Source organism: Cynocephalus volans, chromosome 2, assembly GCF_027409185.1.
Source record: "Cynocephalus volans isolate mCynVol1 chromosome 2, mCynVol1.pri, whole genome shotgun sequence".
Lineage (NCBI taxonomy): Eukaryota > Metazoa > Chordata > Mammalia > Dermoptera > Cynocephalidae > Cynocephalus > Cynocephalus volans.
This window is the reverse complement of record NC_084461.1, coordinates 189,587,056-189,601,669: the sequence shown is the minus strand read 5'-3', so window position 1 is coordinate 189,601,669 and position 14,614 is coordinate 189,587,056. Positions and strand designations below refer to the sequence as shown.

The 14,614-nt window shown below is 37.0% G+C and overlaps 1 protein-coding gene across 2 annotated transcripts in view; it reads left to right on the top strand.

The window, feature by feature from the left end:
- Positions 1 to 14,614, top strand: part of HECTD4 (HECT domain E3 ubiquitin protein ligase 4) — a 174,094-nt gene that overhangs the window by 87,045 nt on the left and 72,435 nt on the right. The window contains exons 15-25 of one of the 2 annotated variants that reach the window (XM_063085388.1): positions 225 to 330; positions 920 to 1,040; positions 1,746 to 1,868; positions 3,844 to 3,968; positions 5,602 to 5,755; positions 6,212 to 6,312; positions 8,207 to 8,405; positions 10,589 to 10,708; positions 11,835 to 11,939; positions 12,966 to 13,129; positions 13,721 to 13,954. In XM_063085388.1, the coding sequence (XP_062941458.1) occupies positions 225 to 330; positions 920 to 1,040; positions 1,746 to 1,868; positions 3,844 to 3,968; positions 5,602 to 5,755; positions 6,212 to 6,312; positions 8,207 to 8,405; positions 10,589 to 10,708; positions 11,835 to 11,939; positions 12,966 to 13,129; positions 13,721 to 13,954 (1,552 nt within the window). Of the gene's footprint in view, positions 1 to 224; positions 331 to 919; positions 1,041 to 1,745; positions 1,875 to 3,843; positions 3,969 to 5,601; positions 5,756 to 6,211; positions 6,313 to 8,206; positions 8,406 to 10,588; positions 10,709 to 11,834; positions 11,940 to 12,965; positions 13,130 to 13,720; positions 13,955 to 14,614 lie in introns of both variants that reach the window. The other variant, XM_063085387.1, reaches the window with a different exon arrangement.

The following is a 14,614-nucleotide window of genomic DNA, read 5'->3' as shown; positions in this document are numbered from 1 at the left end:
ACTGTATGATATATCTAGAGGGTAATTACACTTAAATCAGGATGTACGGGTTAAAAAAAGTTTGATTGCTTGTACATATAGTTTTTGCTGCTGCTGTTTGGGTATGTTCATATGCCTGGTACTCCTAGGTTGTCGACAGTCTACTTGTTTTAAAAGTTTCTTTATAGCATCGCTTTTCTAAGTGCCACTACCAGGGTCGTTTATGGAGCTTTGTTCTGTGTTAGGAGAGAGAAACAGCGGACTCTCCCAACTGCGGGATGTGATCCTAACCAATTTAGCTGAACAGCTTCAAAACAACCGATTTGGCAGCGATGAGGATGATCATTACAGGTGACATCAGTTATATTATTCATTGCTAGCCTTTTCTTTGTGTTCTTCTAAGTAATTAACTTGCATCTAAATGTATATGATCAACTTTAGTCTTCTGTTATAACTAATATGATCATTAGCATAAAGCATGGATCAACTGAAAGATAATAAATTCCACAGTTGCCCTAAGAACTGATAATATCACATTTCAGTTTTATCAGTAAAGTAACTTGGGCCTGGGGAAAGGGTACTTAGTAGAAATAAGGGATGGAACTTATCTAGTAAATTTTGGTGGAGGGTGCCATCCAAATCGCTGTTCTGTGAGAGAGGCTGAGTATGTGTGTTAGAGCTGGTGAGGGGGAGGAAGGTACTGGTTTTCTATGCAATTTATAAAATACTTTGACTAGGTGGTTGGGTCCCATTTTGTTTCTGTATGTTTGATTTAGATAAGATACTAGTTGTTAGCATCATTACTAAGTAAGATGATTTGCCTGCAGAACCAATTAATTTTATATCTTCTACTTATCATCTTGTACCAATTGTATAAAATTTTTCCTTTTACTAATAAACCATCAGTATTTTATTGTTACATTTTTCCTGTATTTTAAAGACTAAATGATGAACTTTTACACTACATTCTGAAGATTGTTGTACGAGAATCCTGTATATTAATCACCAAGTGCCAAACTGTCTCTAAAGATGATTTTCAAAAGCTCCTTTCAACTGTGCCTGTAAGTAAAAATGTGTTTAAAGAAAGCAAAGTTGATATATCAAGTCATCCCTGTTTTCATTTTACTGTATTGAGAGGTGTGTGTATACAAAATACTTACACTCTTACTTTACAAAGATTGACTTAAAATAATTTATGAAAGTCAATGGATGATTGTGTTTATCCTAGAAATGTAGACCTAGACAAATCCACTTGAAATACTTTTTCCAAAGACTTTATTCCCCCTGCTTAAGTTGCTGGATGCAATAAATTGTTTGGCTGAATTTGGTTGTTTTTGTTTTATCTCGAGTCCCTTCCTACTCTCCCCTCCCCCCATTTTTAAATTTAGCATCATTTTCTAAACCGTCAGTGTTTTACAGAGACTGATAGGAACCAAAAGATTCTTTGAGTTTGGGTAGAACCTTCTGCAGTGGAGATGCATTTGAGAGGGAGGGGAAGAGAATAACTGTTAAGAGGCAAAAATTGAAATTAACTGTGTGTTCTGAGTAATTAGTGAGGATTGTACGGTAGAAGGCAGAAAGTTATATGTGTCCAAGTATGTATCGAAAGCCGTGTGGAAATAAGTCACCTGAGAAACTAACTTGGTCTGTTTTCTGTACTTTCTCCTTTTGTTTCCCATGTCAAAATCTTTTAAAATCATGAGGATTACATGATCCCTTCTTTCAGTAAGGTTTAGATCATTTAAATACCCTTATTTGTATTAAAGGCTGCATCCTCCTGCCTGCGCTATCTGATGGCAGTTCAGAATCACCTTCTCAGTAACACTATTTTGATTAAACCTGATGAGAATGATGACAGTGACAACTCCTTGCAGGGAGAGACATTGAAGGTACAGGTAAACACCAAGCTTTATTTTAACGATGCTTTCTACCCAGAGTGTAAAGCACAGCTTAATTGGCTAAATTTCTGTGTATTATGATGTCAGGATTCACCATGTGACTTATATTCTTGCGAGAGGTAATATTAGGCCACTCATTTCATAGATTTTTGTCATTGCACAGTGGTTATCATATTTGTGACACTCTCATAATGTGTTATCCATGTGCTCCTGTCAATCTTTTTGTGCCTTTGTTTATTTTCATCTTCTAAGAACTTTAAAATATGGCACTTACAAGTGATCTCATATGCACCTGAAAGTTATATATATAGAGATACATATGAGCATATATCTATATATATAAATAAATCTGGGAGCATAATATTTTACACAATTTTGACATTTTGGATGGTTTATTATATTCTTTTGATTCAAATAACTTTAAAAAGGCAATAATGTCCTCTCAATCTTTGTATTGAATAATTTAACTTCTAAACCTATAGTTCATTTTATTTTCTGCAATTATTTTAAAATTAGTTTCTGTGTAAACTCAATAATTTATTCCCACATGATCATTTATAGCAGTCCACAGATTTTTTTATAGCATTGGTTGTTATTTTGACAGATGCTGAAGGCTGTTGTTTGCGTTCTTCTACAGAATTTCATCTTTGTGGCAGAATTAGAAAAATCAATAAGAACTTTTTTCTTCCTTAAAATGCTGACTTAAACACACTGAAAAATTAACTGAAGAAGCTATTGTTAAAGATAAAAATCTCTACAGTTTGCCCTTTTCCTACTCCTGTATGCTTATACATATAAATCATACATCTGCTAGTTTGTATTTATGAATTTATCTCATTATATAATCAGTTTTTAAACCAGTAGACATGCATGAATTTTTAATTTAAATTGCTGATAGTGTTTATTTAACTTCTCTTGCCTTAGTTTGTAAGCCAGTAAAAAGGAATAATAACTTCTCCCTTGTAAGTTGGCTGTGAGGATTAGAGACTAGCCATGTAAATACCTGGTGCTGTGCTGCCGCAGGGTATGGAGTCAGTAGATGATTACCGATATCATTAGTGTGATGGAAACCATGATTCGGTCTGTCTACTGAGTTCAGAGTTCCTTTTCTCTTAATGATAGAAATATCTTAATAATACCATAAAAGACCCCAGAAAATTCCAACAATGAAAAATAGGCTTTTTTCAATTTGAAAGGCTAAATTTGATAAATTCTTTATTAAAGCACAGAGAGAAGTATAAAGACTCTTAGTAAAGGCAAAATAGACTCAGTTGTCTAGTATTTCTGGGAAAAAATAAAAAACACATAAATGTCAACTAAAGAGTTAGTTAATTTATATTTTTTTAATAGAAAATAATTGTAAATTAAATGTTCTTATGATATTAACTAGTGTTCTTAACATATTACTTAGTATTTGTACTCCCATGAACTCTCTAGTAATTATTTTTAATGTTTAATAACCTGTAACTGCCTGCTACTTTAACTGAATTTTTTAACTTGCTTGTTTTAAGTGTAATGGGTTGTAGTAAAAGGTCACTTGTACTGTTTCAAAATGTTGTGTTTTTGTCTCATTTTATTCACCGCCTTTTACATGAGCCTTTTACTGTTCTGTTTTTCTCTTTAGCTATCCTCATACCACCCAAGGCAATCTTCCACATGGACAGTTTCTGGGCTGGCCACCAGGAGCTCTCTTGTGCTGGATGGGATGGGACCTAGGCCTTTTCTCCTAGGGATTCAGTGTGTGCTCCCTGTGAAATACTGTGTATTTCTCTCAGCACTCCACACCTTAGCCTCTCAAATCAAATTGCTACTTGCCATCCTAGCAGAATTTACTGCTTTGGATTTATTCTGGCCACCTCATTATTTCATTTGGAAATACATCATTAAATTCATCATTTCATGTTGTCATTGTGAGTGTATGTTGATCACTAAGCTTAAAAATAATATTATGATATTTTCTACCTAGGAGCTAAAGGTCAGTATTTTGGCTCTTGCCACCCAAATCCTGACTGGATGTGATGAAGTGTTGGAAATGCTACAGCAGGTCACAACTGCCCTCATTAATAGTGACATAGCAGACCGAGAACAGAGGTGAGGAAATGGATTGTGAACTGTGACCTGCTACCCTTCAGGAAGGAAAATTTGCTTATGAAAGTGAAATCTTTTTAGAACAGAACATCAAATGTTTATTTAATATAGAGGGATTTTTTGTGAGAATAGGTTGAAATGGCAAGTGTTTCAAGGGCAAGTGTAATCAAACTTTTTAATGTGCTTTTAGGTGAGACTGGGCCAACAGCTCTGATCTAGGGGAAAGAAGGTTGTCATCAACATTTGGGACATCTCTGACATTTGAGACTTCTACTGTCATCACTCCCAAATTGGCCTCTTATTTTAATCTACCTCAACACCACACACACTTAGTTTCCTTATGATAAATAATTTCCATAGGAACAAGTGACTTAGTGACATAGATAAACAGCTGCTACACAAAAGATGACATAACATGATATCTCAAGATTTTACTCTAATTTTACTTCTCCAAATACATGAGTGAGCTATATAGAGTGTAAACTTCTCTTTCATAGTAATATATCCCTTTCTCAGCCCTTCACATTTAAAATTTCTGCTATGGTTTGCTTTTAGAGATGAGTTACATACTGTGTTTTTTGATGATTTAAATATTAGAGCTGTTGATCTAAAACAATGCTGCAGTGTAATTTTTGCTTCAGTAACCCTGTCTGTCCCCTTGTTCTTGGTTCTTGCCCACTCCCAAAGAGTAGATGGGAGGTTGGGACTCAGAACACTATAATCCAGATAGGCATTGCATTGGAGCTTATTAAGACACAGTGTCCATTGCTGGCACCTGGTGCAGGTCTGCCATGGGGAGGAGGTCCAGTCTAATGGGAGAGGCCAGGAGAAATGTGGTGTTTCTGGTTCTGGTTCCAACACCAACATCCTAAAAGTAACCTTAGAGAATTTACACAACCTGTTTCTTTATGTATACTAGCAGAGGATGGGGATATTAAGAATGTGATTTTAAATACAAATTTAAAATCTGCCTACTTAGAGTAATCAGAATCATAGAGACAAAATGTAGAATGGTGGTTTCTAGGGGCTGGAGGGAGGGGAGAATGGAGAGTTGTTGCTTAATGGGTATAGAATTTTACAAGAAAAAGAGTTATAAAGTAGATGGTGGTGATGGTTTAATAACACTGAAGTGTATATTAAGAATAGTTGAGAGAGTAAATTCTCTGTTATGTATATTTTACTACAATTTTTAAAAATTGGAAAAAAATCTGTCTGCCTCTGTATGTGACACTCCATTTCTCTAGGCCAGGAGTATATTTCATGGCTATGAGCAGGTGAATCCTTTCCAGAATCTCAGTGTAGTACAGCCATCAGCAGCCCCAGAGGCAAGGGGAAAAGTTACTGGTAGTAACTAGTCATTTGCATTTTAGAACCTACTTGTAAAGTGCTTCAAATGTGCTGTGAAAGGCACTGTGTAATCTATTTTGGCAAAATCACACGTTGAAGGTGAAATCCATTAGTAGCTTTCCTTAGTGGGAGAAGGTAGAAAATTTGTGGACTGAATTGCTGTGACTGTAAGTGCCTAACTAGTTTAGGGAGATACAGTTTAAGAGTTTGTCAGGTAAAGATGACATTAGTTGCTTCTTCACATGATTGGGCATTGCTTAGGCTATGTGTTTTCTTGAACTTTTTGTAGGTTAAAAGGCTTGGAACAAGTTACGAAGGCTACTATGCTTGGTCACCTTCTTCCAGTGTTACTGACCTCCCTGATGCATCCAAATTTGCAGACTCTGATGATGGCCGATGCCCTGATGCCTCAGCTAGTGCAGCTGGTTCTCTACACCAGCCAGGTATGCTCCCTGGTGTGCCAAAGTGAGCTACTTTTCACAGTGCGGCTGTATGCTTTCACCGAAGGCAGAAGAAACATAACCATGTCTCTCAGAAGCCAAGGGAAATAATGATGTAATGAAGAAAAATATCATGTCATAAAAATAAACAATAATAGTAAGGGAAAACATTTTATTTGTTTGACTAAATTATTTAATGCAGTCTTTCAGCAAGTGTACATTGCCAATCAACTATAAAAATGCTAATGTATAATACTACTAAAAACTTACCATTATATTTAGTCTTCTGAGTCCTTGTTAGCTAACGGTAACTAATATAAATGATGTGTTTCATTTCAGTGTTAATAGGGCAGACTAGAAATGTAAAAAGATGATTGAAGTGAGAATTCTAAGTTTGGCTCTAGTACCATCTGGGTAACTGATAGCACTTTAAGACGTGGTGATGGTTTTGTGTTTCAGACGGCTTTGCTGCTTAAAACCCAGTGTCCTGTTTTTGCCGAGGTGGGCTGTTCCCCGTGTGGTGCATCAGATCAGAAGTGTAGGCTGTTCCCTGATGAGAGGTAATGAATGCTATTTCCTTACAGGAACGTTTTCTTTGTTTTCTTTTTTCTTTTTTTTTAAAAGATGACTGGTAAGGGGATCTTAACCCTTGACTTGGTGTTGTCAGCACCACGCTCTCCCAAGTGAGCCATGGGCCAGCCCTATGTTTTCTTTTGGTGAAAGCCTAGTACTCCTTTTATGACAATGATTTTTAGCAAGGATTATCTAACCAGGAAAAGGAAAAGACATCAGGGTCAAAATTTTACACATAACTATAGAATTGCTGTGTAGATTTATAGGAATAGGTTAGAATAAATTTCCCCATGGATCAAGACATTAGTTTAAATTGACCTGAAATTCTCATATACTAATGATGGGCATGTAAAATATTATGACTTCAGAAATACTGTTTGGCAGTTTCTTAAAAAGTTAAATATACATCCACTGTATGACCCAACTATTCCACTTCTAGGCATTCACACAAGAGAAAAGAAAGCACAGGTCTCACAAAGACCTGTACGTAAAGGTTTATTACAACTTTAGTTAGAATAGCCCCAAACTAGAAACAACCCAAACGTCGATCAACAGGTGAATGGATAAACAAATTGTGGTGTGTCCATACAATGGACTCCTACTCACAATAAAAAGAAATGAACTATTGATATATGTGAGGACATGGGTGAATCTCAGAATAGTTACACTAAGTGAAAGAAGCCAGGTCCCCCCAGGTAACAATACCATATAATTCCATTTACAAGGGGTCTTAAAAAAGTTCATGGAAGGATTTCATATTATCTTTCAATTCTATTTTTCCACAAACTTTTTGCAGTATCCTCATATGTAAAACTCAAGAAAATGCAAACAAATCTGTAGTGACAGACAGTAAATAAGGTGATCACGGGGGGGGGGGAGGAATAGAGGGATTACAAGAGGAAGAGGGAAACTTCATAGGTGTATCCAAATTTTCAAGCTTACCAAGTGGTATGATTTAAATATGTGCAATTTATTATATGTCAGTTATGTCATCAAAACTGTCTTTTAAAAAAATTGATCAGAAAGGATTTCCTAGGTTTCTCTAGAGCAGCATGCTATCCAATCGAGCTTTTTGCAGTGATGAAAATTTGTGGCTGAGCTGCCCAGTACCTTCAGTCTTAGCTACATGTTGTTACGAGCACTTGCTGTGTGGCTAATGTGAATGAGGAACTGAATTTTAAATTTTATTTAATTTAAATTCAATTTAATTTTAATGACCACATGTGACTAGTAGCTACCATTTTGAACAGTGCAGCTCTGCAGCTCAACCTGCAGAGTTGAAAGAATAAGAGAACTCCACAAAGCTAAGTTTAAGTTTTAAGAGTTTGTATTTCACACCTCAGGCTCTGTGAAGTCCTTGAGAGTTCAATTATAGTAGGTAAGAGAACCTTCGAAAGCATCTTTCTCCAGTAAAAATTACAGTGAAAAGTAGTTATGTAGGGTCAAAGAGTTTTCAACAATTGGCATGTAGATATTAACAAAAGGAGATTTTACAGGATACTAATCCTATGGGATTTGACAAGTGGCCGATCTTAAAGGTCCTTTACAGTATCTTCTTTTTTTTTTTTTTCTGAGTAACTTAAAATGAGAATTGGTGGAGTCTTCTCCTGGATATCCGTTGGGCTTCCCACTTGGAAAAAGAGGGGGAAAATGCAATACAGTGTCTAAAAACAAAAAAGAAAAAAATCCTTAAATATAGAAAATTTTTTAATGTTTCTGATGGCCACTGATATTACGCATTTGAAAGCCCCAATAATGTCATATTGCATGCTATGGAAAATTAAAGAGCAATTTCTTAATCTTTTGTATTTTACTATGTTTATGTTTGCTTTTCCTTTCCTTGCTGCTGACCGAAAACATTTCCTCTTGCTCTGGTTTTAGAATGCTAGAAGAGAAGGAAGAGCCAGGCTTTCTTACTGGTTTAAAGATTCCTGCCCCATGGGCTGCTGGGAAGACCGTGGAAACAGTCCACCCTGTCAGAGACAACTATAAATTTAAAGAAACTGTCCATATCCCAGGAGCTCGCTGCCTGTATCTTAGATTTGATAGCAGATGCTCTTCACAGTACGACTATGACAAAGTAAGCAAGAACTGAGTTGTTATCCGTTCTGCCTCAAATTAGCTGATATATTCGATGCTTCTTATTTTTCTTTGCTGCTGGTCACCATTCCTGACTTACCAGTATCTCTGTCTGCAGATATCTCTAAGGAGAACTCTCCTGAGATAATGCCTTTGAAGGGGAGTGATTGGGGAAGTTAAAGAGCCACCACTCTGCAGTCTAAGAACAACGTTTTAATAACATGTTGAAAGTGTACTTTATAAGCTTTTGAAAGCTTAGATCTAGGTCAAAGTAAATTTACCCTTTCATTTGCTTCCCTCCTCCCTTCCCTCTGGGCTTGGAATTTCTGTAGATGTGTGATGTCCATTCATCTAGAAAGGTCTTACTGCCCAGTTCTTGGGGCTTCTCATGCATCTTTTGGGAGAAGGTGACCTTTTAGAAGGGTTTCAGATGTGCTAGGATCTGATTTATGTTTATTTAAATATTGGTTCTTCTTTGCCACTACCTCAGGACCCACATAGATTTTGAGGAAGGGAGTTTCCAAGGTGGTAGCTTAACAGTCATAAATAAAAGGAAGCATTTTAGGGTTGGAGAATTTTCTATTATTTATAATTATTGAGTTATAAACCATCATGTTGAACTTCTGAGGATAGGTTAATGAAATTGGGATATGTAACATATGGAAGAACAACTGGAGAATTATCTAATAGCTTTATATATACAAAATAGCTCTATAGTACTATTTTTATGTAGTTTTTTAGCTATATGTTGGGTCTCTTCCCTATGAATTATGTGAGGGCAAATAGTTTTAAATCTCATCAGGGGAGGCTTTTAGGTTAAAATAAAGGACTTCTTTACTATACGTAATATGAAATGGTAAAACCCATTACTGGGCAAGTTATAGAATCCTCTTCCCCATTATCTCTTAGGATAGTGAAGATGCCCAGATGTCACGAGGAGTTTAAGATTTGTCCCCAAAACTCCCATTAGCTGGAAGCAAGAAAATTTAGAAGATGGCATCTGGTGGGCCTTTCAAAAAAATATCTCTCCTGGCGTTAATCTACTGCACTTCATAGCTCCTGTGATTAGCTACCCCCATTTCCTAGGTTTAAGTGAAGTCACAATTTAAAATGGAAATGGAAAAGGTTGCCATTTTAGTTGGTGTCATTTTGTTTCTTCTTTAAAAATAGTAATTTGCGTCTTCTGATATGCCCTAACTTATGCCTGCAGTAGACATTAGTGTAAAATGATGAACACAAGGAGGCTAACTACATGGATAAAAGTACATTTACTTTTCCAGTGGTCCCTGCCTGGTGTCAGCAAAAGGTCCAAAAGGGTAAGAAATTACAAAATGATAAGCATCTAGGGCTAAAGATGCAACTTTTAGATCCAAACTTAGGTGCAGTACAAGGCAATCGGAGTGCACCTTAGAAGACAGGCTTTGGTATTTACAGAAGCCAGAGCTTTATTTTTCCAATGGAAGTATTTGAATGCCAAATGAGCTATAAATGTTTCTCTTGCATATTAGAAAGTTGGTCAATTGGATATAAATAAATAGCCTTTATTGAAGAAAAGTATTGATACATGAAAACTGACCCAAGAAGATGCAGCCCCCTCTTTGGCCCAAATTTGTGTCATTTTCTTTTTATATCATTAAGCAATATTCTTAGAACATATGGCTTATTTTCAATTTGTTGCATTTTTAAAAATCCTTATTTATTCATTAATTTTTTTGTTGTTGCATTGATTTTGTTGTGTTAGATATAACCATCTTTCCATCTATATTTGCTCACTTTATAAATTTGGGGGAGGACTTAAGGGGTCAAACTGTACCTGTTTTCAGTGAGTTATATGTTATTAATTAGGATTAAAATAGCCATTTCAAAAATATTTATGTATAGTAGCTGAGTATAACTATTTTTATGTGAGGTTCCCAAACCAATTAGTGTGGTAATATCATAAGTATGCTCTTTATTTTAATCATTGTTATTACTCTGTGGCTGCCCTGTAAATACCAATGGCTGATTGCATCCAAACTAGTATCAGTTATACCTAAAAAATCAGGAAATATTAGTTATATTTTAATGACACAAGTGCCTGGTTATAAATGTATTTTTAAACAAATATTTTTTGCAGCCTTTTTATTTGTAGATGTTGTTTTTGTTTTTCTTTTACAGTCTAACAGTATATTTTCTGTTTTGAAGTTGGTGATATATGCGGGGCCTAACACAAACAGTAGGAAGGTTGCTGAGTATGGAGGCAATACACTGGGATATGGCAGCCGTAGTGTCTTAGGAACTGGTTGGCCGAAAGATTTGGTGAAGGTATGGTATCCAGTCACTATTGCTTCCTAGAAAAGAAAAATGAACTTACATTCCTCATGGGTCCAAGTACTAACTATAATCCCAGAAAACTTGCCATGGGGGGCTTTTGTTGAGGTAGGGCCACCTTGCCAGGCCTGTCAACTCACTTCTATTCAGAATGACCCTCCTTTCACTTATAAGACGTAAGACCCCTGTCCACTCCAGAGCTGGTATCCCTTCCACAGGTTACTCCATGGACAGAGGTAGTCACAGCATTTTCTTCCCTGTTCTTTAAAAGGACTGCTAATTCTTTCAGCTTACTTTGTCTCTAGACTCCCTTTTAATAAGTAGCCTAGAACCACAAGGCCATTGCAGTTTAACAGTGCTGAGTTAATGTTTTCAAATATATTTGGGCCTTTGGAGCAAAAGTAATGATTCATTCTCAAACTGATGAGATTAGGGTCATGCTTTGCAATATGAACTCTTGAACTATTTACTGTGTATCTGCCTAGAATATGAACTGAAATGCCCATTGAAACCTAAAAATGTCTCCAAAGTCAGTTCCCAAAGCCTTTATTTCACATACATTACTTACGTCTGTAATTCAGCCATAGATAGTAAGTTACCTCCAGGGGTGTAGTGTGTATGCATCCAAATCCAGATCACCGCAACACTTTGTAATTGTTCTCTGATTTACTGCCCTTTGTTTCTTAATCATGGAGTTGGTTCTGAAATGCTGAGCAAGGTCTTTCAACACACAGTCAGCGTTGCAAGAGTACTGGTCATTACTGACAAGAGTGAGGTGGGGAAGGGGCAAGGGGGAGGGTAGAAAGAATAGAAATCTGAGAAATTTATTAGAAATTATGCTCAAGATTTGATTAATCTTCTACTCTGATCCTGCTGTTGGGCAATCATGGTTCGTTTCACAGATGCCTTGTCCCAAAGACTACCTGATCAGGAGAGACACCTAAAAGGTTGGTTTCTAAATGAGAGGGGATGGAATTTGACTCAAAAAGCAAGTGAGAAAAAGAGGGAAATATTGCTGTGGACCTTTTGAAAATAAATCTCTGAAATTCATTGCTTTCTTGAAAACTGTGTGTCTTGTTTTTAAAGTGCATTTCCCCCCCCCCGCCCCTTAAATTTTAAGGTGGAAGGAGATACAGTTACCTTCTCCTTTGAAATGAGAAGTGGCCGTGAACACAACACTCCTGATAAAGCTATGTGGGGCTTTGCCTGCACAGTTCGCGCTCAGGTATTTGAATCTAACCACTGTTGTAGGCAAGATGTACTTTCTCCTATGTGCCTTGGTCACATGCATCATATTTGCCTTGGAAACAGGGAAAAATATGAGCCATTGTTTCATCTGTCTCTTCCATTTGGAGGTAGTACACTACTAGCACTTAGTAGTCATTTTACAGGATAAAACTACCTTTTACCTAAAATTAATTCAGCAGCAGAGAAATAATTCATTGCAAGGGGCTATATCTTCAAAGTCTGGGGTAGTGACGTGACTCCAGCATCTTTCCATAGGGCAAAGAAGCCTCGAACACTTAATAAAAGCAAGCACTTGCATTTGGGGTTTTAAGAGTAGTGGGAGTCCTACTAACCTCCCTAGTTGCCTGATTTTTTTTTTTTTCTGGCAGCTGGCTGGTATGCGGATCCAAACAATGACCTTGTTCTTACTAGCACCACACTCTCCCAAGTGAACTAACTAGCCAGCCCCTCTAACTGCCTGACTTTAAAAAATATATTTTAGACTTGGTGGTTGCTTAAGTTTAACTAAGCTAAGTGTCTCTAGAGTGGAATTATCTGCTAGAATGTAATTTCCATGAGAGCAGGGATTTTGTTTAGTTCTCTGATATGTATCAGGCACCTAGAACAATGGCTGATACACAGAAGGCACTCAATAAATATTTTTTTAATCAATCAGTGCAATCACTGACAACATCATAGATTGAGCACAGGATAGAGGTGACAAAAACAAAATAGTGATTTATACTTAGGCACAGCAGAGAGGAAGCTATCCAAAGAATCTGGGCGTCTAACATGTGAGTAGCGCTGTTGCTAATATGGAGTCTTATCAGCTATTTTCTCTCCAGAATTGTGTTGAGACTTCACTCTGTGGTCATTCTAGTGCCACCATGCCTCATGATGTTGGGTGATGTACTTGTGTTCCATAGGACTGACACTACATGTTGCTCTGTGAAACTCTGTGGTTGGGGACAGTGCAGTGCGGTGCAGCACTGACCAGTGTGGTTTACCCCTGTCTGCATTGTAGGAGTCTTCAGAGGATGTCTCGGGAGGCTTGCCCTTTCTGGTAGACCTGGCTTTAGGTCTGTCTGTGTTAGCTTGTTCCATGTTAAGAATCCTATACAATGGACCAGAAATTACCAAAGAAGAAGAAGCCTGTCAGGAGCTATTGCGGTCCAAACTTTTACAAAGGTAACAAAAGGGTTCCAGCTGAGCTAGTTTTGCCCACAAAGGAAAAAGGACTTTATGTGGAAAATTACTTTTAGTACATTTCCCAGTTGATTGTGCCTAACGCCTGACAATCTCATGAGGGTCATTGTGTCTAAGAAATAAGATGAAAATTACACCATAGTGCTTTCTGGACCTAACTTCACTAAATTTAAATTACATCTTTGAGCTGCATAAGCTTTTTTCTAACCCAAATATTATATAATTAAATTGAAGGATCCCCAAAAGGATGTGTAAGATGTGTGACGAAGCAAACATAGCAAAATGTTTCTTGCAGAATGTAGGCAGTGGGTATATGGATATTAGCCATGTAATTCTTTCAGTTTTTTGGTATATTCAGAAGTTTTCCTAAAAAATGTTGGGGAGCAGATAGATTCTTAAAGATGTGCTTTCATATCATGCTCATTTTTCTTGAGCCTCTGGAGAAGATTTGCTGAGTAAACACTTAACACATAATGTGAGCCTTCGTATGTTTGATGTACCAGCAAACTTCAAGTAGCTTTTCAATAATCTTGCTAAGAGAGGAAGTAAAGAGCCTCTTTTCTGTCTACTCAGGTGCCAGTGGCAGGTGGAAGCCAATGGCGTGATATCCCCTGCCCTTACTCCGAGCCCCTCTCCACTGCCTCTGACAATAGAGGAAGACAGAGAATTCACCTACCCCTCTGACATCCTTGTGCCTCCTGTTGGAAACTACTTCGACCTGCCCCGGATCAGGCTGCCTCCAGGAATCATGATAAAGCTCAGGGAAATTTCTGGGCGTGCTAGACCTCAATTTAGACCAAGTATAAAGTATGTTGCTATGTAGTGTTTTACTTTTCCCAAAGGAAAAAAAAATGTTTAAACAGCCATCAAAAAGAAAAAAATGTTTAAACAATTGAAAGGAGCGTATTTCTTTTTGTGATCTAGCAAACGAACCTTTAATTTTATGTTTACTTAATAAATATTAAATGAGTACTCTCGAGAGCCTGCCAGGTGGTAGTCCAGATCAGTGGTTCTCAAAGTGTGGTTCTCTAATCAGTTGCATTAGCATCGCCTGGGAACTTGTTCATTTGGGGGCTCCATTTCACATGTATTGAATCAGAAACTCTGAGGATTGGGTTCAGTTATCTGTGCCTTAATAAGTTTTCCACGTGATTCTGATGCACACTGAAGTTTGACAAGCTCTAGGTTTTTCTCAGGTAGTTTGATCTTCTATTAGTAGTCAGCATCTACTTTGATTTCCGTAGAATCTAGAGACATGTCTTTATTATTTATGGCGAGAGGAATGATGAGGGGTCTTTAATCTAGAATGTGAAGTCTTATACTTACAAATGTCTTTGTGGTATTCTGGCTTAAAGAAGTCTATTTTGCAGGCCTCTGCCTTCTGAGGCAAGATTGGCCATTTCAGAGAGAAAAATTTAAAGAATAGATGAAATTTAAAATGAAAGAAATGAAGAAAACACCATGATT